At 31.4% G+C, this 23749-nt stretch overlaps 2 protein-coding genes across 8 annotated transcripts in view; one reads left to right on the plus strand and one right to left on the minus strand.

Annotated features, from left to right (window-relative positions):
- Window positions 1–13554, minus strand: part of LOC139481279 (DENN domain-containing protein 2C-like) — a gene marked incomplete at its 3' end in the record, with an annotated part of 29758 nt that extends 16204 nt beyond the window's left edge. For 4 of the 7 annotated variants that reach the window (XM_071264464.1, XM_071264463.1, XM_071264460.1 and 1 more), the window contains 6 exon segments: window positions 4542–4618; window positions 6153–6252; window positions 7077–7214; window positions 9402–9440; window positions 10935–12482; window positions 13439–13548. In XM_071264464.1, the coding sequence (XP_071120565.1) occupies window positions 4542–4618; window positions 6153–6252; window positions 7077–7214; window positions 9402–9440; window positions 10935–12380 (1800 nt within the window). 7 annotated transcript variants of the gene reach the window in all.
- LOC139481281 (large ribosomal subunit protein uL15-like) lies at window positions 13540–18982 on the plus strand. Its single transcript, XM_071264467.1, has 5 exons — window positions 13540–13596; window positions 15478–15541; window positions 17424–17499; window positions 17892–18063; window positions 18828–18982. The coding sequence occupies exons 1-5, from the start codon at window positions 13594–13596 to the stop codon at window positions 18954–18956; spliced, it is 444 nt and encodes a 147-aa protein (XP_071120568.1). The 5' UTR covers window positions 13540–13593; the 3' UTR covers window positions 18957–18982.
- The last annotated feature ends 4767 nt before the right edge of the window (window positions 18983–23749 follow it).

Genomic DNA, 23749 nt, shown 5'->3' on the forward strand with positions numbered 1-23749 from the left:
AAATTTTTTGAACCATGAGAAATATCTAATTCGCAAGTTCAATTCTGACAGGAAACATAATTAAGAGTGCAAAGAATAGGTAAAATATTCAGGTGTCTGGTGACCTACACATCTTTTCAGAATTGTTTCTTGAGCTCTTGGCTGTTCTGAAAGTATGACTTTTATACAGGTTTAACTTTTGTGCTTGAGAATATAGTGTAAATATCTCTTCTACATTACCCTTCAAAGTGACTCGAACATTTCTCACTATGAAATATTATAACTTGGTGTATGTTTTTTTAGGATGTTATGTTTGAATCTTGTTCCTCTTTTTATAAAGGTTTCTTATTTTTTTTAAATTTCAAGTCTTCCATCATTATAGACACTTTGTAATGGTATAGAATTAATTGCATCTGCGAGTCTGAACAGTAACAAAAAAAAAGGAGGCACCATTTTAACTATTATTCATATTCTATACCATTCCATTATAAACTGCATCAATATTTCAGATGGCAATTTATATATAAAGTGATAATCATTATCTATGCTCTCTTCCTGTGTGTGATACAAAAGTTTATATACTAACTGTATTTCTCCTAACAATACTACAGTAATCTATTCTCTTTTCATGTGTGATACAAAAGTTTATATACTAACTGTACTTCTCCTAACAATACTACAGTAATCTTTTCTCTTTTTATGTGTGATACAAAAGTTTATATACTAACTGTATTTCTCCTAACAATACTACAGTAATCTATTCTCTTTTCATGTGTGATACAAAAGTTTATATACTAACTGTATTTCTCCTAACAATACTACAGTAATCTTTTCTCTTTTTATGTGTGATACAAAAGTTTATATACTAACTGTATTTCTCCTAACAATACTACAGTAATCTTTTCTCTTTTCATGTGTGATACAAAAGTTTATATACTAACTGTATTTCTCCTAACAATACTACAGTAATCTTTTCTCTTTTCATGTGTGATACAAAAGTTTATATACTAACTGTATTTCTCCTAACAATACTACAGTAATCTTTTCTCTTTTCATGTGTGATACAAAAGTTTATATACTAACTGTATTTCTCCTAACAATACTACAGTAATCTTTTCTCTTTTCATGTGTGATACAAAAGTTTATATACTAACTGTATTTCTCCTAACAATACTACAGTAATCTTTTCTCTTTTCATGTGTGATACAAAAGTTTATATACTAACTGTATTTCTCCTAACAATACTACAGTAATCTTTTCTCTTTTCATGTGTGATACAAAAGTTTATATACTAACTGTATTTCTCCTAACAATACTACAGTAATCTTTTCTCTTTTCATGTGTGATACAAAAGTTTATATACTAACTGTATTTCTCCTAACAATACTACAGTAATCTTTTCTCTTTTCATGTGTGATACAAAAGTTTATATACTAACTGTATTTCTCCTAACAATGCTACAGTAATCTTTTCTCTTTTCACGTGTGATACAAAAGTTTATATACTAACTGTATTTCTCCTAACAATACTACAGTAATCTTTTCTCTTTTTATGTGTGATACAAAAGTTTATATACTAACTGTATTTCTCCTAACAATACTACAGTAATCTTTTCTCTTTTCATGTGTGATACAAAAGTTTATATACTAACTGTATTTCTCCTAACAATACTACAGTAATCTTTTCTCTTTTCATGTGTGATACAAAAGTTTATATACTAACTGTATTTCTCCTAACAATGCTACAGTAATCTTTTCTCTTTTTATGTGTGATACAAACGTTTATATACTAACTGTATTTCTCCTAACAATACTACAGTAATCTTTTCTCTTTTCATGTGTGATACAAAAGTTTATATACTAACTGTATTTCTCCTAACAATACTACAGTAATCTTTTCTCTTTTCATGTGTGATACAAAAGTTTATATACTAACTGTATTTCTCCTAACAATCCTACAGTAATCTTTTCTCTTTTCATGTGTGATACAAAAGTTTATATACTAACTGTATTTCTCCTAACAATGCTACAGTAATCTTTTCTCTTTTTATGTGTGATACAAAAGTTTATATACTAACTGTATTTCTCCTAACAATACTACAGTAATCTTTTCTCTTTTCATGTGTGATACCAAAGTTTATATACTAACTGTATTTCTTCCAACAATACTACAGTAATCTTTTCTCTTTTCATGTGTGATACAAAAGTTTATATACTAACTGTATTTCTCCTAACAATACTACAGTAATCTTTTCTCTTTTCATGTGTGATACCAAAGTTTATATACTAACTGTATTTCTCCTAACAATACTGCAGTAATCTTTTCTCTTTTTATGTGTGATACAAAAGTTTATATACTAACTGTATTTCTCCTAACAATACTACAGTAATCTTTTCTCTTTTCATGTGTGATACAAAAGTTTATATACTAACTGTATTTCTCCTAACAATACTACAGTAATCTTTTCTCTTTTTATGTGTGATACAAAAGTTTATATACTAACTGTATTTCTCCTAACAATACTACAGTAATCTTTTCTCTTTTTATGTGTGATACAAAAGTTTATATACTAACTGTATTTCTCCTAACAATACTACAGTAATCTTTTCTCTTTTCATGTGTGATACAAAAGTTTATATACTAACTGTATTTCTCCTAACAATACTACAGTAATCTTTTCTCTTTTTATGTGTGATACAAAAGTTTATATACTAACTGTATTTCTCCTAACAATACTACAGTAATCTTTTCTCTTTTTATGTGTGATACAAAAGTTTATATACTAACTGTATTTCTCCTACCAATACTGCAGTAATCTTTTCTCTTTTTATGTGTGATACAAAAGTTTATATACTAACTGTATTTCTCCTACCAATACTGCAGTAATCTTTTCTCTTTTTATGTGTGATACAAAAGTTTATATACTAACTGTATTTCTCCTACCAATACTACAGTAATCTTTTCTCTTTTTATGTGTGATACAAAAGTTTATATACTAACTGTATTTCTCCTAACAATACTACAGTAATCTTTTCTCTTTTCATGTGTGATACAAAAGTTTATATACTAACTGTATTTCTCCTAACAATGCTACAGTAATCTTTTCTCTTTTCATGTGTGATACAAAAGTTTATATACTAACTGTATTTCTCCTAACAATACTACAGTAATCTTTTCTCTTTTTATGTGTGATACAAAAGTTTATATACTAACTGTATTTCTCCTAACAATACTACAGTAATCTTTTCTCTTTTTATGTGTGATACAAAAGTTTATATACTAACTGTATTTCTCCTAACAATACTACAGTAATCTTTTCTCTTTTCATGTGTGATACAAAAGTTTATATACTAACTGTATTTCTCCTAACAATACTACAGTAATCTTTTCTCTTTTCATGTGGGATACAAAAGTTTATATACTAACTGTATTTCTCCTAACAATACTACAGTAATCTTTTCTCTTTTTATGTGTGATACAAAAGTTTATATACTAACTGTATTTCTCCTAACAATACTACAGTAATCTTTTCTCTTTTTATGTGTGATACAAAAGTTTATATACTAACTGTATTTCTCCTAACAATACTACAGTAATCTTTTCTCTTTTCATGTGTGATACAAAAGTTTATATACTAACTGTATTTCTCCTAACAATACTACAGTAATCTTTTCTCTTTTCATGTGTGATACAAAAGTTTATATACTAACTGTATTTCTCCTAACAATACTACAGTAATCTTTTCTCTTTTCATGTGTGATACAAAAGTTTATATACTAACTGTATTTCTCCTAACAATACTACAGTAATCTTTTCTCTTTTCATGTGTGATACAAAAGTTTATATACTAACTGTATTTCTCCTAACAATACTACAGTAATCTTTTCTCTTTTCATGTGTGATACAAAAGTTTATATACTAACTGTATTTCTCCTAACAATACTACAGTAATCTTTTCTCTTTTCATGTGTGATACAAAAGTTTATATACTAACTGTATTTCTCCTAACAATACTACAGTAATCTTTTCTCTTTTCATGTGGGATACAAAAGTTTATATACTAACTGTATTTCTCCTAACAATACTACAGTAATCTTTTCTCTTTTTATGTGTGATACCAAAGTTTATATACTAACTGTATTTCTCCTAACAATGCTACAGTAATCTTTTCTCTTTTCATGTGTGATACAAAAGTTTATATACTAACTGTATTTCTCCTAACAATACTACAGTAATCTTTTCTCTTTTCATGTGTGATACAAAAGTTTATATACTAACTGTATTTCTCCTAACAATACTACAGTAATCTTTTCTCTTTTCATGTGGGATACAAAAGTTTATATACTAACTGTATTTCTCCTAACAATACTACAGTAATCTTTTCTCTTTTCATGTGTGATACAAAAGTTTATATACTAACTGTATTTCTCCTAACAATACTACAGTAATCTTTTCTCTTTTCATGTGTGATACAAAAGTTTATATACTAACTGTATTTCTCCTAACAATACTACAGTAATCTTTTCTCTTTTTATGTGTGATACAAAAGTTTATATACTAACTGTATTTCTCCTAACAATACTACAGTAATCTTTTCTCTTTTCAATTTCCTTTTCATCTACCAAACTGTCAGATTCCACTGAAATTATAAATGAATGTAAATTTAAATATTCTTTTTTTAAATCTTCCCCAATACTTATTATGGTAAGTATATAAATATTGTGGGAGTGTTAATTTAGGTAATTTTTATTTTGTACTATACTTTGATATTGTAATATTTTATATCTGATGAGTGAAATATCTTTATTTTTAAGAAACCTACTAATATTTGCTAGCCATATTCATTCATACAATTTTTGTGAGTTTTTGTTTTTTGACTCACAATAATAAACGTCTCTGAAAAAATAAGTTGGTTTATAGCAAACATGGTAAACAACTCCTGCAAATTTGGATGTTTTGTACATTATGATTTTTTTTTGTTTCTTTGGAACCTGTGACGAAAAGCAATCCTTACCAATCTAACATGTAATTTGTTTTGCAACAAGCTCTGGGTCTTAAAAATAAGTCTTTAATAACACTTAAATGGTCATGCAATGTGAGATAATTATTAATCAGAATTTTTAAAAGGCTTATATTAAATGTGAATTTAAGCTCATAGAAGGAACACTTGCAATGGGATGCATTAAAGTGATGTTATAAAGTTTTTGTTTGTTAAACTTAAACTGACATAATGCAGAAATATTTTATAGTTTAACATAGAGCACAAGCACAATAATGACAGTTAAATAAACCTATATTGCTAATGTAAATTTCTTTTTTTGGCCAATGGTTGTGCACTTTACAATTTCTCAAAATGCACATGTAAATAGCAAAGATTTTGTGTTATTGTGGCACATTACTGAATTTACTGTCATTTCATTATGACATAACCCATGACAAACATAATATTTTAAAAGCAAATTGTGATGTTTTATAAAAGAACATTGATTCAAAATTGAAATCCATCACAAGCAGTTTGGTAAATGTAAATTCACACACGTTTTTATATGCTTTGGAACAATAGCGTTGTAAGTAACGTCATTCTATATATATATATAAACAAAATATAGAAAATTACCATTTTTCTTAAGAATTCAACCAGACATACCTTGAAAACAAACACAATTGTGGAGTTTTAAATTGCAGCCTAGCACCATTTAAACTATTATTCATTTATCAATGCTATGTAAAGTTTTATTATCAATTCAAAAAACTTATAATCTAACTAATAAGAAAATGCTGATAAGTTAAATATTTCTTCTGAAATCCCTTTTCTGGGTTTTTTTTTAATGTAAAATAGTTACGTCACCAATCATGCCAATCAAAACTAGTTAAATTATCTATCTCACTCTTATCCCGGTAAAAAATCTTGTCAGTTTGTATCTCTGCTTATTCAGTGTTGGTTTCACATTGTTGGTCATTTCTTTTGGATTTAATCTCGATATGTGTATACTTTAGATTTTAAGATTTAGAAATTAAAATCCCTTAATTGTTTGCACATGGCTTTTACTTAAGAGCATATGTTAATTTTGAATTGTTTTTTGCAACCTTGTCAGGATTTTTCCTTATTGTTGTTAAATAAAGCTATATTTATATTTATCATGTTTATATGTATCATATGCATAGCGACTTACCAGAACCTAAGTCAGGACTCTGAGATCCTTCTTGGTCCTCATTTTCTGTTTTCTTTGCTTTCCTCATTATTGCAAAAGCTATATTGATCTTCATTTTAACCTGCAAAAACAAAGTCAACACATTTTTCTTTTAAAAGATTGATAAAGATTTTACTGAAGATTAAAATAAATCTTACATTGTATCTCACCCTAAAACATTGTAAAACATTATTCTAAATCATATAAATAATCATCATCTGCCAACCCAGTCTTAGAGTTTTCTATGCTGTTTTTTATGGGTTATTGTTTGTCTTTGTTTTGTTTTTTGTCAGGGTTTTGTGTTTTTCCTTGACTTATATATGATTTTCGTTAGGGGACATGCAGTTTATTTATATAGGTAGCAATCATGACAGACAATAAATTACAGCAATAAAATTATTTGTCAAAATGTTTATATTGGATTCGTGCTAAAAAAAGAGGCTATTTTCCCGTTTTTAAATGTATTAGTATTTTTGAAATGTTGTATCAACCCCTGGCTAACAAAATATGTACGTAAAAGTGTAAGTATACAATGTATATCTATCTGGTAGGTTGTTGATTGAAAAATGCAATGACTGGAGAGAATAATGATTATTTAGTTTAATCATAAATATGTGATATCGGGTACATGTAGATCAGAGACTCAAAGTATTCATAAAACATTTAGGTTTTTTTCTTTAGTACTTCTACTTTTTTTAAACTACACATCTTTTATAATTGTCATGCACACTGTGTTTGGAATAAATTTTTGTATTGTAGAATGTTTGTGTTTTTGATTTTAATTTGACTCAATGACTCAACGCAATCTTGTACTTTTTTTTCAAAACTTGATACCATATACATACATGTATGCATAGTCAGAAGGTAATTAAGTAAATATAAATGTCATCAGCAGATGTTACATACGCTTTGTAGTTTCTTCTTATTCTTGGAAATGTCAAATTCTTTTCTATCTTTAGTTAAATGATGAGTGTCCGGACTGAATATTCTCTTCCTCAAGTTTCCCAGCTTGCATTTGACTGCTTGACTTATAGGTCTGGCTTCCTGTAAATAAATCAACAAAAATCAAAATCCGTTTTCTCATTTCATGGATAATCATATGCATATTAAACTTCAAAGTATATTGTATCATTATATGTTTTTTCACAATTTTTTTTTAAAACAAACTGACTTAAGATCATGAAGATTCTTAACATGCGTAATGTAAATGTGTTACTGTCTTTATATAACTTAAACAGTTCAACCAAATGCTTATTTTCTATGTATAAGATTTTTAAAAATAGTCCACACAAAATTTCTGCAATCATTTTCAAATCATGATTTTTGTCTCTATAAATGTTAAAATAATATATATATTGAAAATTTGACTTAAATCTACATTCAAAATGTATTTCAAATCAATGATGTGAAAGTGCTTGTTGCAAGAAATATTGACCAACAATAAAATAGGATGAAACAGAATGAAGGGTACAATTTAATTAACAAAAGCTCAATTATCTGCTACTGACTAACTAAAATAGCCAGTTTCATTCAATAGTTATTCAGTAAAACATCAAGTAAATAATATTGGATGTTTTTGTGCCAATGTACAATGTATGACCCATTTTTCATGTTTTGGCAACATGTTTTTACTGTTCGTTTACAAGTGACCAATATGGTGTATTTAAAATATACTGTTGATACATTGTACATGTATTTCAAAGGTTACATGTAGTTATCACTAAATTTTAGACGAAAATATACTGTTGATACTTTTGATAGAAGTTGCCACTAAGTTTTAGACTTGAGTATACTATTGAAAATATATATGAACCAATCATATTCACTTCTTTAGTTTGTAGTGATGTTGCCATTTAAACATTTTTAAACATGTAGGCCATGTGTAGGCACCAACAATCAATAAAGGTATTTTCAAAATTTCACTATCATGTTTAGTAACCAGTATCAACATGATTAAAAACTGGCTGAATGTGTATCAACAAAGTCCAATGGACATGATGGAGAAGTTATTATGGTTATGAATCTCATTTTTACTTAAATATAAACTGCAAAAAAAAAAGATGGCTTATAAATAAGGGGGCCTGATGGGTGTCTCATCACGATTCACAAGTTGATTTTTTTGTCAATCATGATTCACAGAAAAAAAATTTCCATGATCACATATCACAAAAATATAAAAAAAAAAATCTGTAGAAAAACTGATCACGATACCAAAAATGCACCGATCAAGAAGAACGAAAATAACTCATCAGGCCCCTCATAAATTGTGATGAGTAATCATTGATTGGAAAAATATTTTATTATTTATTCTTATATGAATAACATGACTAAGGGGAGGTTTTTTTTATATGTCAATGAGACAGCAACTTAAAAACACAAGAAAAACAAATTAAGCCAATGATTACAGAAATCATGATCCAACTAAATCCGGCTTATAATAAAATATATGAAGGTGGTATGGGTGTCTTCCTCCATCTTGGATTGTAAAAAACAGAGAATCAAAGGTCCAGATTTTCCATCAAGTTAGCAAAATTTGATAAAGGAATGCAGATGTTTAATGTACATTTTCATTTAAAAGTACCAATTTATAAGAATATAACTTCTAAATATTGATATTTTTGCAAATGTTAATTATTTTTGGTTGTTTTTATCTTTTTTAAAAATTGGCATTTTAAGGGGAGGTAACTCTAAAAAAAAAGTGCATTTTCTGAAGGATTCTGTATGGAATTTTCCTATTTGGATTTTAGCCGGAAAAAACGTACGGTGACCCTATCTTTTCTTTTGATATTCTCAAAGCAGTGTCTGAAAGCTATCTTTTCCTGAAGTATTTAACAATTCTATCATTTTGTTTAGTTTCTAATCACAAAATGGTGTTTTTTCCTGTATAATCCATACAAAATGTGTCATTTTGTCCCGTCCTGTAGCTTGAGAAAATGCGCGGTGACCTATCATTTTTATTATATTTTTCAACATGTATCAATAGATACAACGTTTTGGCAAAGTAACACACAAAATAAAATGTATTACATATAGATATAAGCCAGACAACATGGACAAGGACAATTTGTTGATACACAAACAACAAACAAACAGAACTAAGAGAGCTAACAAACAAGGTTTTACAAGCATAATATATACATGTATATCTGGTCAATGGCAAAAAGGGTTCACAAAAACTAAATAATGGTGTCACAGGTTAGTACCAAATGTAAACAACTATCCCACACCTACCATACTTAACTGACGGTACAGTTTACTTTTCTTTGGTTGCTGTAATATGTGTAGCAATTGCATCAAATTAAATTATTGAACTGAGTACTAGTGCTCATACTTGAATTTGTGTTCAGCCCTTTTTGTACACAATCACTGTTTTTTTAAGCCGTTTTGTTATTTTCTTCTTGATGTATATTTATAAAGCACAAGTACACACCCGTCATATCGCGGGTCCGTGACTGACTTAAAGTATCAATAACTATGCCTAAGCCTTATTTTAGTAATTGGTATTGTCATCTGATAAAGTCATGTCGATTATAAGATACACAGTTTTTTTTACTTTCAAATCTTTCTGTTTGAATCCGTCGACCTGGAACTTATCAATTATTGGTAATATTAATTATTTGGAAAACAAAAGGTCCTGGCTATCCAGGAATGGAGTATTTTTTAATCAACAGCATTCATGGCATTGTCCTATATTATAGTTATCTTAGAAAGTCTTGCTGATTGCTGAATAAAACTACAATAGGGAACAATTTGACAATGATAGAATTTAGTAGTGTCAGCTCTTTGATTATGACCCGTGTATATAGCAAAATCCTAAATACACCGTTTGGTGGTGCGCCTGTCAAATGCGGAACGTACAGATAAGGTAATAGCTAACAGGTGAATATACTATTGGTATCGGTATCGGATTTGACCCGGAACTTGTTAATTATTGGCAATATTAATTAAGTGGAAAACAAAAGGGTCTGGAGTGATGTAATTTTTAATCTACACCATTGTCCTATATTAGTTTTATATAGAGTTGTATTCTTTGATTTGTCGTTTTTACCCGATGACGGCTGACAAATTAGACCTCGTAATTTTAGTATTATAGATGTATACATGTACATGATGTATAGTGAACAAATGGTGAAGATTCTAGTACTAGTTTAACATACATGACATATATATATTGGCAATGATTTTAAAATAATCATCATCTTTAGTGGTTATAGCCTAAAATCTAATTTGATCCAAAACTAAACGTTAATGCCCATTTTTGGAAAATTATGTCAATTTAAACATGTTTATGACATAACGAACTGCCAAATTTTACTAATACATGTACCAGTAATATTAGCAACTTTAATGAAGAATTCGATTTCCAGAACTGAAACTAAATTTTTCTCTTATTGAAATTTTAAACATGTTAAAATTTTCTTAGTTTACAGGTTTGTCCAAACTACAAGTTTTAACATTTTATGCACTTCATTGTGTAATGCCTCAAGTTTATAATGTGCACATACATATGATTCATTTTAAGTGCTCTATTTACTTCATGTCCTTAAAAATTAAAGTTACAGACTTACAATATGATATTGCAACTAATATACAATGATATAAAGCAACATTGAAAACTAGTGTTTTTTTTCCATGTACAAAAAAAATTATATTTGTGCTTGTACATATATAGGCATTATTCTAAAATTATACATCTATCAAAGCATTAAAAATATGTTGGATTTACAATGTGTCAAGCTGTATACAAAATCAATAAAAACTTACTGCCGGAGTAGAAGCTGTTTGTTGAAGTCGTTTGTGCATGTTGTGTCTATAGGGTACAGCATAACCTGATGGATCAACATAAACATCACATTCTGTGTCATCTCGGAAGTTGACCTTGATAGGATCAACATAGATAGGATCATCAAAAAAGTTATCTCTCCGCAAACATTCAGCACTATAACTTCTTTTCAAGCTGCCACTTCCTTCAGATAAGTTATCATCAGGTCGATCCCAATGTTTGATTTTATTCAGATCAAACTTAGAATTTCTTACTGAATCAAGTTCCTCATACAGAGGTGATACATTACCAGTGAGTGTTTCTCCTGATGGTCGTTTCGGTACTTCTGGCTTTTCCCTCTTACAAAATGAATTTGATTTTTGAGGGGTACCAGTTGCCACAGTGTCTGATTTGTCTCTAGGAGGTGGGGGTCTGTTTGGCCTCAGAGCTTGTTTTGAAACACTATTTATATTTTCTTCCTCAGATTTGTTAATTTTTTTATAAACTGGTGTTACTGTATTTGGAATAAAATCATCTGGAACGGTTTCATAATGATGTTTTACTTTAAATTTTTCCTGAGATATTTGTTTGTCTTGTATGTTCAAATCTTTTAGTTTCATATAATCATCATGAGCACCTGTCCGTGGGGGTTTAACAGGAGGTGGATTTGGACCTGTTGGCCCAGACTCCCAAACAGCACCATATTCATTATCTTCGTCCTGAGCTTGACTGGGAGGTCGCGAACGAGGTTTAATTGGTGGTGTTGGTTTTATATCTTTAGAATCAACCTCAGAGCTAACTGGTCGTGATCTGGGTCTTGCAGTAGGTGTTCGTTTAACAACATTATGGTCATCTTCTGTGCCCTCAGATGAAGAACTAATACGTTGTGATCTTGTTCTAGCAATAGTAGGTGGTCGTAATGAGGAAACTGTAGACTGACCTGTAACAAAGGTATCCTCAGAATTGTCTATGCTTTCAAACCTTTTTGTTCTTTCTGCAACAGAAACTGGCCGCGAGGGAGTGAACCTTGATACAGGATTTCGTCGCAATACTTCAGAGGCAATATCATTGTCTGAATGTACAGTTTTTAACTTTCCAGTAGGCTGTGTATTACCCTCACTAAAATTCTGAACTAATTTACTGATTGCTGGAGATTCACTACTTGGTCTACGTTTATGTAAAATTTGTTCACGCATTAATGTCAATTCTCCCTTGTCATTATCACTCCCATTTTGTGATGTCAATGGAGGTTTTGGGAAGGTCCTATTAGGGCTTACATTGCTAGAATTTGACACAGCATCTGATACTGGTCTAGGAATTTTCTTTGGACTAATTGGAGGTTTTGGGTTAGTACCTTCTCCAGTATTTTCAAATCTTTTACGAATGTTTTCCATCTGACCAGCTTTCAATTGACGTACACTTGTTTTGGGGTTCACATATTCAGACATATTTGATAATGTTTGCTTTTAGAAAAAAATCCCATATTGAATATTTTTGCATAATTTCTCTTTTCTTTTTCATTTTCCTCAACAAATCTTTATATCTTGCATCTGGAAAAAAAAGACATTCCTTTAATAGTTTTCTGCATTAGGTATTGAATTTCAATACATATATACGACCTTACATAGCTGACTATGTGGTATGGGCATTTCTCATTGTTGAAGGTTGTACAGTGACCTATAGTTGCTAATTTTTGTGTCATTTTGTTCTCTTGTGGAGAGTTGTCTCATTTGCACCATACCACATCTTCTTTGTTTTATATGAGGCTAGTAATTATGCCCTTTACTTCAGGCGTCAAACTGTCATTTTCAACTACCGTTAGCGGCAAATTGGTTTACCGTGATTCATCAAAATTTCCATATCATGATTCGTCACAGGTTTCAAATAATTATCGTTACCGTCATTTATCATGTTGATAGGAAAAAATAAACATGATTTGTCGAAATCAGCCGATTTTTTTTATGGTCTGAAAGAAAGTGTACATTTTATCGTCATGCAGCAAAAATTACCGTTAACGTCATTTGGCAATAATTTTTAACTGTTATTCGTCATAAAGATACCCCCATAATTTTACCACCCTCTTATATATATATTCATATCTTAAAGAGATGAACGTAGTGTTAAAAGTAAAGGACTGTCAGTTATGTATAAATATGCAATTACTACATTTATCTATATTAATATACGTCATATATTTATATATAGCTTGGAAACATATATATATATATATGGAAATAAGACAATGTAAATTTATTAATTAATTATCTAATGATATGCATGCTGATTGGGAATGTTGGGATAAAATCTTCCTCAGCTACTACTTTCTGCAATATGCCACCACAGAAATGTTACATTGACAGTCTTTGTTAGTCACAAACAATATGTAGTAAACTGGAAAAACTAACCATAGATAACTGAATTCCGGACTAGAAGAAGATACCCATTTGCTCATTTTGTAAAAAATGCTGACAAAAATCTTTGTTTAACATGTCAATGTATAGCATACCTATATTCTTATTTCAACAGACGCACAAGAAACTATCTTATTATGTGGATTTTTACATGTTTATGCTTTAAATTTACTATTCACTTCCTATACCGTCAAGAGCCATATTTATTATCTCATTTCCGCTTCCGGTCTTTCCGTAAAATATTGTCAACATGGTGGGCTATTTTCTATTCTGTCTTTTTCTAATCCGAAGTCATCTTGCCTTCACCTTCGCAATTTTATGCGTAAAAGTATTTTTATAACACAATCAAAAGTGTATGCTGTTTCCTGTCACAATTTTTATCCTCTTATACATGTTAAAGGGAAATATAAATGTGTTTTTTGAAACAATCTATTTGGTGTTCAGTTTAGGTTAACTAGGTCCGTTCAATGCAGTGGAATATATATTAATTGGCGATACTACAATTACTAATTATATACGGTTATTCATATATTTAGAGACCGCCGTTTATAATTATTTCCCAAGCTGAAATAGTTTATTGTACAGAATATATATATACCAACCGTCATTGTCAATTTCTAAATGCAAGTCTAGATATTAAGCAGGCTTGATTGAAACTGTTTCAACTTTATTATTAGATTGATTAGATTGTATATATAGATGCCTTGAACATGGCCATGATAGTCCCTGGGGCCTGGATGGCCAAGTGGTCTATAAATTTATGCAAGTAGTCCCAACTACTGAGTTCTGTTTCACTATCACAAGCCAGTTAACACACAATAGGTCTTTTCACCACTGAACACCCCAAAAATGTATTTTATTGTTATAAATGTGACCTGAAAATAATATTTAAGTTATTTATTAAACAAATCATAAGGTTAAAAGATCAACTATCTACAGATAAGGAGAGTCTATATTATAAGACAATTTATTGTGCATGACGATGAAATGAAAGCTTTCTGTTACACGATAAATAAATCAACTAATTTTGATAAATCGGGTTAAAAAAAAAAATCAAAATAACTAACCATATTTACAAACCTGATGAATCACGATAAGGATATTTTGACCAACTATGATTAAATTTTAACCAATTTGATGCTAACGATAGCCGAAAAGGGCCATTTGACGCCTGATGTTAAAGGGCATTACTAACCTCATACCTGATAATTTATGAAATTTGCTCGGGGGGGCCACTTTAAACTTTTTTTGGTAGGGGTGAGCAGCTGAGACATCAAGTACCCCACCCTTTTCATATATTTTGTTAATCAAAAATATATACCTTGTCATATATTAATTAACAAAAAACAGACCTATAGATATATTTCAATATTTTCACCGCTCATCATTACGTTCTTGTTAAGAAGCAAAATAGTCGCAATAAAATCACCTTCTTTTCCAATGAATTCGTCATATATCTTAAACACTTTTTTCTTATTGCCCATTTTACATCTTTCATTATAAAGATGTTTCAATTCCAAAATACAATACATATAAAAGACATTTGGTTAGATCATAGATGGTATCTATGGTCAGATAAATGTAATATCACCCCAGAGCGTAACACCTTCACTGATTTTAACATGTTTAAATATTAATTAAAAACTGAGAAACAGTTTCATTGCCGTTCCCTCGTAAAGGACGCTGTCACAATGGAATTTCTTTAAATAATTGTTATCATGTTTTATGTATATAAACCTTTGAATGATAATTAGGTGCAAATGTCAAAATAGTTGGATTTATTGCATCTATCACTGGCATCAGTGGAAATACCACATCAGAATAAATAGAATTTAATTGGTTTGACAAATAACTGATGCATTTACGACTGTGGTTTAACCGCATCAAGAATAAATACGGACATCTGATTAGTTTCAGATACTTATGATATAATCAAGCAAGTGATAATATCAACCTATTGATATATTTCATCTGAATTTCTCACCCTTTTCATATATCATAGAGCATGAAAAAGTGACCTATTCCAGCGGCTCATCCCTACCACTAATTATATAGCAAGTGGCCCCCCCGAGGAAATTTGTGGAGGGCTTATTCATTTATAACTATATCTTTTATAATTACCATTCTTTTTCAGACAACAAAAGATAAGAAGACCAGGAAGCTGAGAGGTCATGTCAGTCATGGACATGGTCGTATTGGTATGTTTATTTGTTACAAGTTTAAATTGTAGAATGATGCTTACACTGATTTTCTTCTCTTTGAAGTGTACATGTATATCTTTATCTAATTGACAACAATTACAAATGATCCAATGCAAATTAGATCCCTAAAAAAGTCAATTTGAGATCACCATATTGTTTTTAATGTCTGTGTCATTTTGTCTTTTGTGGATAGTTGTCTAATTGGCAATCATACCACATCTTCTTTATTAGATGTTCCCATATTGTCCTGATTGATGGTTTGAAACAGGCTGAACAAATTTATATAACTTGACATAGTATTTACACAATCGACAAGTTAAACATTAACCACAAATACAATTAATAATTCACAAATTGACCTAGTGTCCTTCTTGATGGAATGCACATAAAAAAGAATGAAACTACATGCATACGTAGTTCAGTAAATCACAACCTTCCCATTTTAAGGTTCATTTGTAAATTTCATCTTGATCAGGACACAGGGAAAAAACATTCTAAGGAAAGAATGGTTGAAGAATATATGGACTAATAATTAGTTGAACAAGACATTAATATCTATAGCAGAGATGCGACTAATCGTCGGACCTAAGGGGTAGAATTTATGCAGATCAGACAAAACTTGTTGCTGTGCAGTACCTGATGGCCGGCAACACTGACTCAACATTTTAGTCTGCTTGGGTCAGCCAAAACTTAATTCCCTGTCAATCCTGACAGAGTATTTTGTTCATAAAATTTTGATTTTACAACCACATTGCATGATTAGATAGAACAACATTCAAAACTTTGATTACATACATGTATTAGAAATTGGGAGTTCAAACTGTTTTAATGATAAATGTTATAGCCTGACACAACTTCCAAATATCCTTCCTTAAAAAATAAAAATTAAACCTTTGGCAGTATGAAATATTCTGTTTTGAAATCGTATGTTTGACATCGTTAATTTATTGAAATATTTATATGAAACGCAGTTGATTAGTTGTAACAGAGAATACACACCATTGGTTTGAAAAAATGATGTAACTTTGCTATCCGTAGCAGAGTTAAAAAAATATATGGGTCATTGAATATTTAAAATATATTTCAGATCGTCTGTTGTTTTGATGTCAAAGATTATTTAACTTTTCTTTCAAATTAGTTTTAATCCAGAAAAAAGTAAAAACATTGCTTGACTGTACCTTAAGTTGAATATCTATATTAAATTAATTTAGGTGTAACCCATGATCACAAATTGAATGCTTTGTTGAAAGCCATGTGCTTTTTGGCTGAAAAATTCGGGAAACCCCTTAACAGGAAACGGTTAAATTTCATTTTGATTAACTGCTAATATTTATTCATGAAAAATTAACAATTTCTTAGGGTGAAACTGATAATACTTTAATACTCTACATCTAGAGATGTGTAAAATGGAGAAAAAAAGGAGGGGGGGGGGGGGGGGGTGTTGGTTTATTTTTCATATTACAAACATAGATTATTTTGAGTGAAAATATAGGTCTGGCAAAACTTGGTACCCTGTACATGTAGGCCCCAATGTTTGAAGGTGGAAAAAAAATGTTTGCATCTCTGCTGTAGAATATATACCCACACCAGTGTTAAACAATAAAACTTGGGAAATACAGAAAGCATAGAAACTGTAATTAATTGTCAAATCTTGCATTGCACAAAGAAAACTTGAGCTTTCAAAGCCAAAATTGAAGTTCCAAATTAAAAGAGATTTAAGAAACAAATCATTTTGGCCCTGTAATAATATATTCATATGAAATGTACTTTGTAGAGAAAAATGAAGTTTAGGCTACATGTTACATGAATTGCGTCTCGGGCACATTGGCATGGTTGGTAAACACATAGAAAAGTGTGTAAAGATTTATTTTCTTTTTAGGCAAACACAGGAAGCATCCTGGTGGTCGTGGTAATGCTGGTGGTCAGCATCATCATAGAATCAACTTTGATAAATAGTAAGTATTGGTCAATGATTATTAGGTCAGAGTGTCCCAAACTTTGTCGGACTTAAAATGGCAGACAAATATTCATTTGGTCAGACAACTTTTTAGATTTTTTAGTGGCAAAGGTCAAATTCTTAACATAATGAATATGTTTTGAAAGGGCCAGTGTGCGTTATTCAATCTTGTCTGGTTTATTTGTAAAGTTTATTAAAATCTACCGTGCCAATTTTAACTGTTTGCGTTAGCAATCATTTTTACAGCATCATGTTTTTTGAAAATTCATAAGATGTTTAGGAGTAGAGTTACAGCAACATTAATATTATGTAAACATAAAAAAGCTAATTTAAAGTGTTCATGTATAATTTAACCAATTATGATATATGATATTCAATATTATTTGACAGCCATCCTGGTTACTTCGGTAAAGTAGGTATGAGATACTACCACAAGACCTTAAATAAGTTCCACTGTCCTGCTGTTAACATAGAAAGATTATGGAGTCTAGTATCAGAACAAACCAGACAAGTGTATAAAGACAAAAAAGACAAGGCACCAGTCATTGATGTAGTCAGAGCTGTAAGTATGCAAGAAAAGTAGACACTGTACCAGTATTCACTGCTGTCAAGTGATGTCTGTGTGCAGAATAAGGGTATGTTCTTGAGAATTGGTTTAAGATTCTTGATAAGAATCTAAATATAAAAGATCAAGTTGAAATAATTCTCTAGATTCTTATCAATGATTCTGTTACAATTGTTATTGTACAATAGAGAATTATAGATTATCATTGGTTATCTCAATAAGATTGCTTTTCTCGCTTAAGCTGGTCACGGAGAAAGTGAGAAAGGCAATCCAGTGGAGATGACCAATGATAATCCGTTTATCGTTGTTTTACCTATGACGATGTTGTCAATTTCCTGTCAATTTTATTAGCAACTCCACGTGGCTCCTTAGTTTCTAGAGATAATTTCCCATCTCAAGTGATTAGCATGATATGAAAAATATCACAAAAAAAGATCAAAGGAAAAATGCACAAAATAGCGATAATATTGGTTTTTATTACAATCAAAATAGTTTCTACCATTGTTAGGTAATAGAGTAATAAATAAGGGCATAACTTTATTGTATTTTAAGCTTTAACTTGCTACGTTTTACCTTGCAAATTGAGATTACATAGCTTTGTGTAGCAGTGCTATTCAAACTGGTATTTATGACAGTCAAATTCACTTTTACAAAGGCTTAAAATACAATAGTGTTATCAAAAATGGTTGTAGACAGTTGTCTATAATTAGGAACAGATGTCAGCAAAATTAAGATTAATCATAAACATTTTCTTTTTACAGGGATACTACAAAGTTCTTGGAAAAGGACATTTACCAAAACAGCCAATGATAGTCAAAGCCAGATTCTTCAGTCGAGAGGCAGAAAAGAAAATAAACTCTGTTGGTGGAACATGTGTCCTAGTGGCATAAGTGTCAATAAAAATAACTACAGACTTTATTGGGTTCACTGTCTATTTTCATATTGTCTTGTTTATACAGCTGTATATCAACAGCCTAAATTCATTCTGTAGACTGGAATTGATTTTGGAAACCATAACAAATGATTTAAAGAGGACATGAAAAAAAACTCTGTTTGCTTTGGTTTTAAGTTCCCTAATTGATTGACCTTGATTGTTACTTGAGTTCAGACACATTTTCTGGGTATGTAATTGTTAACTAGTTTTGTACTTACACTTGTCGATACAGAAGTTCCCACCCAGATAGTTCTCTTTCTAAAGGTCTAATATCAATTTACACATTCCTCACACATGAACATTAGGTATGATTAGAATCCACAACATGTATCTGCATCAACTTTAAGTTAACTATTTAAGCAAAAAACCTTCTAAATCTTTCCATTAGCTTGGGAGAGAGACTTGAAAAATGCATAGAAAAGTGTCCTCTAAAACAACTGTTACTCCAGTTGAAAATGCTTTGATATAAAATCCCAATCAAACAGAATACCTAAAAAAATATATAGATTAGACAATGGGGAATGATTGCCAAGGAGACGAAAGATACCAGAGGGACAGTCAAACTCATAAATCGATAATAAAAAAGACAAACAACAGAACACATGACACAACATAGAAAACTAAAGAACAAGCTACATGAACCCCACAAAAAAACTAGGGGTGCTCCGGAAGGGTAAGCAGATCCTGCTCCACATGTGGCACCCGTCGTGTTGCTTATGTTATAACAGATATGGTAAATTGTCTAATTCGGTAGGTCACATTCATGAAAGGGAAGGGGATTGTAGCTACAACATAAGGAACAGTGAAGGCTTTGTTATATTTACATAATATCAATAGTGCGTAAAGAAGGCGACATTTCAGCTTTCCACCACCAACTAGATGACATAATTATGATTGTAGAAAAAATGGTTATTTTGCTATTTCAAGAATGCTGGATACAAATAATACTATAAAAAAATTAGTTTTTATACACAATAATGGGACAGGACAGATTATGTATGGTATACTGTTGTCATCACTTCAGACAACTTAAAAACACTTTCACCCATTTTCATGACACGTTGACTCCTGCTCACTTTTATTTCCATAAATAAGTTGTCAGATTTTATTGTAGAGCCTTCGACTTTAGTAGCAGAAAGCTTAAAACAAGGATAGTGATACTGCTGTGTCATTGGCTTCTTAAAAGCTTTCTATTTTAGAAAGTGGAAGACCTGCATGCTTCATACTTTGTATATAGATGCCTTATAATGTTACGAAGTTTCTGTCAGTTAAATGTCAATCGTCCTACGACCTCATTTTCATGGTACAATAACTACAAAGAAGAAACATTTTTTTGTAATGTTAATTTCTCTCTTATTATGAGTATTAGGATAACTATATTTTGTATCTGCTTACCTTGCAAGGTACTTGTGCCAATCCAACAGTTTTCACTTACTTTGACCTCATTTCGTCGATCAGTGAATAAGGTTGAGTTTTGATGGTAAAGTCCGCATCTGGGATACTATAAGCAATATATAGGTCTACTTTATTTGGTGTGTCGAATGATTGTAAGGTGACCATGTCTGAATTTAATCACGATCAAAATTTAGACCGTATCGAGCTTGAATATTTGTCAAAACTTGCCGCAACTGTTCATGGTCGACATCTGTGGTCTATCGGGCTGATCCCAGCTTAGCATTTTATTTTACCTTAACCTCATTTTAAGGTTCATTGCTTCGAGCTTTTTGTTTTTTGGTCTACTTTAAGCAATCTATAGGTCAACTATCATAGGCGGATCCAGGGGGGGGGCTTTCGTTGGAAAAAATTGGTTGATTATATAGGGAATCGCTGAAGTATGACTGGAACGGCCCCCCCCCCCCCCCCCCCCCCTTAGGAAAAGTTCTGGATCCGCCACTGACTATATTCGGTGTAAGGTGTATATGTCTTTCTGGCAATTATTATCTGACTGACCTCATTTTCATTGCTTATTGGTCAATCTTTAGTTTTCCTGGTTAAGTTTGTTTCTTTGATACTATGTATGCAAATGGTCAACTATATTTAAAGCATGTAATGATTGTAAGGTGTACATTGTCATTTCGGGGCCTTTTATAGCTGACTATGTGGTATGGGCTTTGCTCATTGTTGAAGGCCGTACGGTGACCTATAGTTGTTAATTTCTGTGTCATTTTGGTCTCTGGTGGAGAGTTGTCTCATTGGCAATCGTACATCTTTTTCATATGTCTGTCTGGCAGGGTTCATTTTTGTTTTGGTTAATTGATCAATGTTAAGTTTTTAAAGTTTAGATGTATTTCAAATTGGTGTATCTGACCTTGACCTTATTTTCTTGGATCTTGTTAAGTTTATGTGATAGTAGTAGTAAAGCCTTTAAAATTCTATTTACATAATATCAATAGTTGGCAAAGAAGGTGAGACATTTCAGCGTGTGCACTCTTCTTAAAAGAATTAGTAAGTTTCTATTTGTTATGCCCCATGCACTTTAGATCTATGCGTTCGTCTGTCCTGCTCCAGGTTAAAAGTTTTGATGATGTTGAAGTCCAATCGACTTGAAACTTTGTAAAATGCCAATTAAGAGAATTTACCCCAATTTGACGGACCATTGAGCATAGAAAATGCCAGTGCGCATGGGGCATCTGTGTAATGATACAAAATCGTTCACAGCATGAAGACATTTAAGATACAGGGCTTCGTGTGTTTCATTGGCTCATGGTGCAGCTCCTTATTGTACCCTGCGCAGGGACCATAATAAAAAGGACAAGTCCCTATGTCCCCCGCATTGCACATATTTTTTTCTATCCAAGGTACAAGGGCAATCACTAAAAATTGTTTTCAGACATGTTTGACAAGAGTCGCAAACATTTGATCTCTATACATGGTTCATTGGTAAATAGTTCAATATTATTTTAACTTCCTTTTATGAAACACATTCAAACAATTCAGTTAATCTCGAGTCATTTCAGTGTATACTCTTGTTAAAGCAGATTACACGAAATGGAACACAGTCTGTAAAATTACTGATGAGACAACTTCGAAGTCATCTGAAGATTTGTTAAGACTGAGACCAGGGACTTTTTATACTAGTTAGTATAGACTGTCAGTGCTGAGACATATATCGTATTCATTAACCAATTCGTGGTGGTGACCGTAAAATTTGGCGATTTTATCATTCTTCTCTGATAACTCTGTTGGAGTAGACTTTAGAGGGTTACTGCTCACAAGGCAGCTATTAAACCAAGAGTTCCAAATGGTGAAGTTGAAATCATCCCTTCGTAAATTTTACGGACGCCATCACGAGTTGGTTGACCGTTATGGAATAACCGTTTCACAAATGATATCGGATATGTTCCTTACGTCGTAACTACAATCCCCTTCCCTTTCATGAATGTGACCTACCGAATTAGACTATTTACCGGATTTGTAATCACATAAGCAACACGACGGGTGCCACATGTGGAGCAGGATCTGCTTACCCTTCCGGAGCACCTGAGATCACCCCTAGTTTTTGGTGGGGTTCGTGTTGTTTATTCTTTAGTTTTCTATGTTGTGTCATGTGTACTATTGTTTTTCTGTTTGTCTTTTTCATTTTTAGCCATGGCGTTGTCAGTTTGTTTTAGATTTATGAGTTTGACTGTCCCTTTGGTATCTTTCGTCCCTCTTTTAAATTTATAAGCCATGCTAATGAATTCACTATTGGGTAAAAATGTATGAGGGTAATCATTATACCAATGTATTTCAGATATGTAACCTCCATACGATGAGGAGGGGGTAAGCACTCAGAGTAACAGTTAGTTACTGCCGAGACGAAATTATCACCTGTATACGTTGAGACCCCCAACTTGAGAAACAAATCGCTCTGTAAGAGCCTTCTGACAATGATCATAAATGTATTCAGTTGATTTGGGCCAACTATTTTGAAGTATAATTAGAGCTAACTTTGAAATACCTACATTTTTATGCAGTTAATCTGCATTATGCGAGCACCCTAGATTTGTGGTCTACCCAATAAATGCTGAAATACTTGCCATTGTTATTATCTAGCTGGCTACTATGTTATATATAACTAATTGAACACTTTTTCAATACTTTTAATCATTGTTAATTCTGGATTACAAAAAATATGACTAGAAAAACCTTAAATGATCGTCGATCACCCAAAACTTTTGAAGTTGCACATAGGAAGTAGTGCTCATTCGGAATTCTTATGTAGTTTATTATCGCCTGTGCTTTTGGCTAAGATGTCAAAAAACAATTGTACGAAACATTTAATCGCCGAAAATCTTTTAAGACTAGTAGTTTATATTTCCCAAATGGCAAAAGTCGTAGGAATATTGTTTGTCGTCAATACGTAGTACAACTACGTCAGTAGTCTATTACTGTTCATGCTGTTGGCGGCAATTTCAAATTAGAAGACGAAATTCGTATCTTTTCAATTTGGAGGCAGGGGTTCAAATTAGCGGTGGTCCGAGGTCCGCGACCTTCCACTTTGGACTTGGTTAGTAGCCACGCCCGACGGGCCTTCCACTCTGAGACAACTATATCACAGCTATAGTAGTCTCAGTTCCACTTGAAAGAAAATAAAAAATAGCTTTGCAAACCTTTTCGCCAAAGTCTCCAAATAAACGACCTCAAAACTTATTTAATCATAATTATTCATGACAGCGATGTCAATTTTGTTTAATCGTTAGATATATACAGAAAATCGCCGACAAAAAATGTGTTAATACGAGTAAAATCGTATCTGACTGACAAAAA

This window comes from Mytilus edulis, chromosome 7 (assembly GCF_963676685.1).
Source record: "Mytilus edulis chromosome 7, xbMytEdul2.2, whole genome shotgun sequence".
NCBI lineage: Eukaryota > Metazoa > Mollusca > Bivalvia > Mytilida > Mytilidae > Mytilus > Mytilus edulis.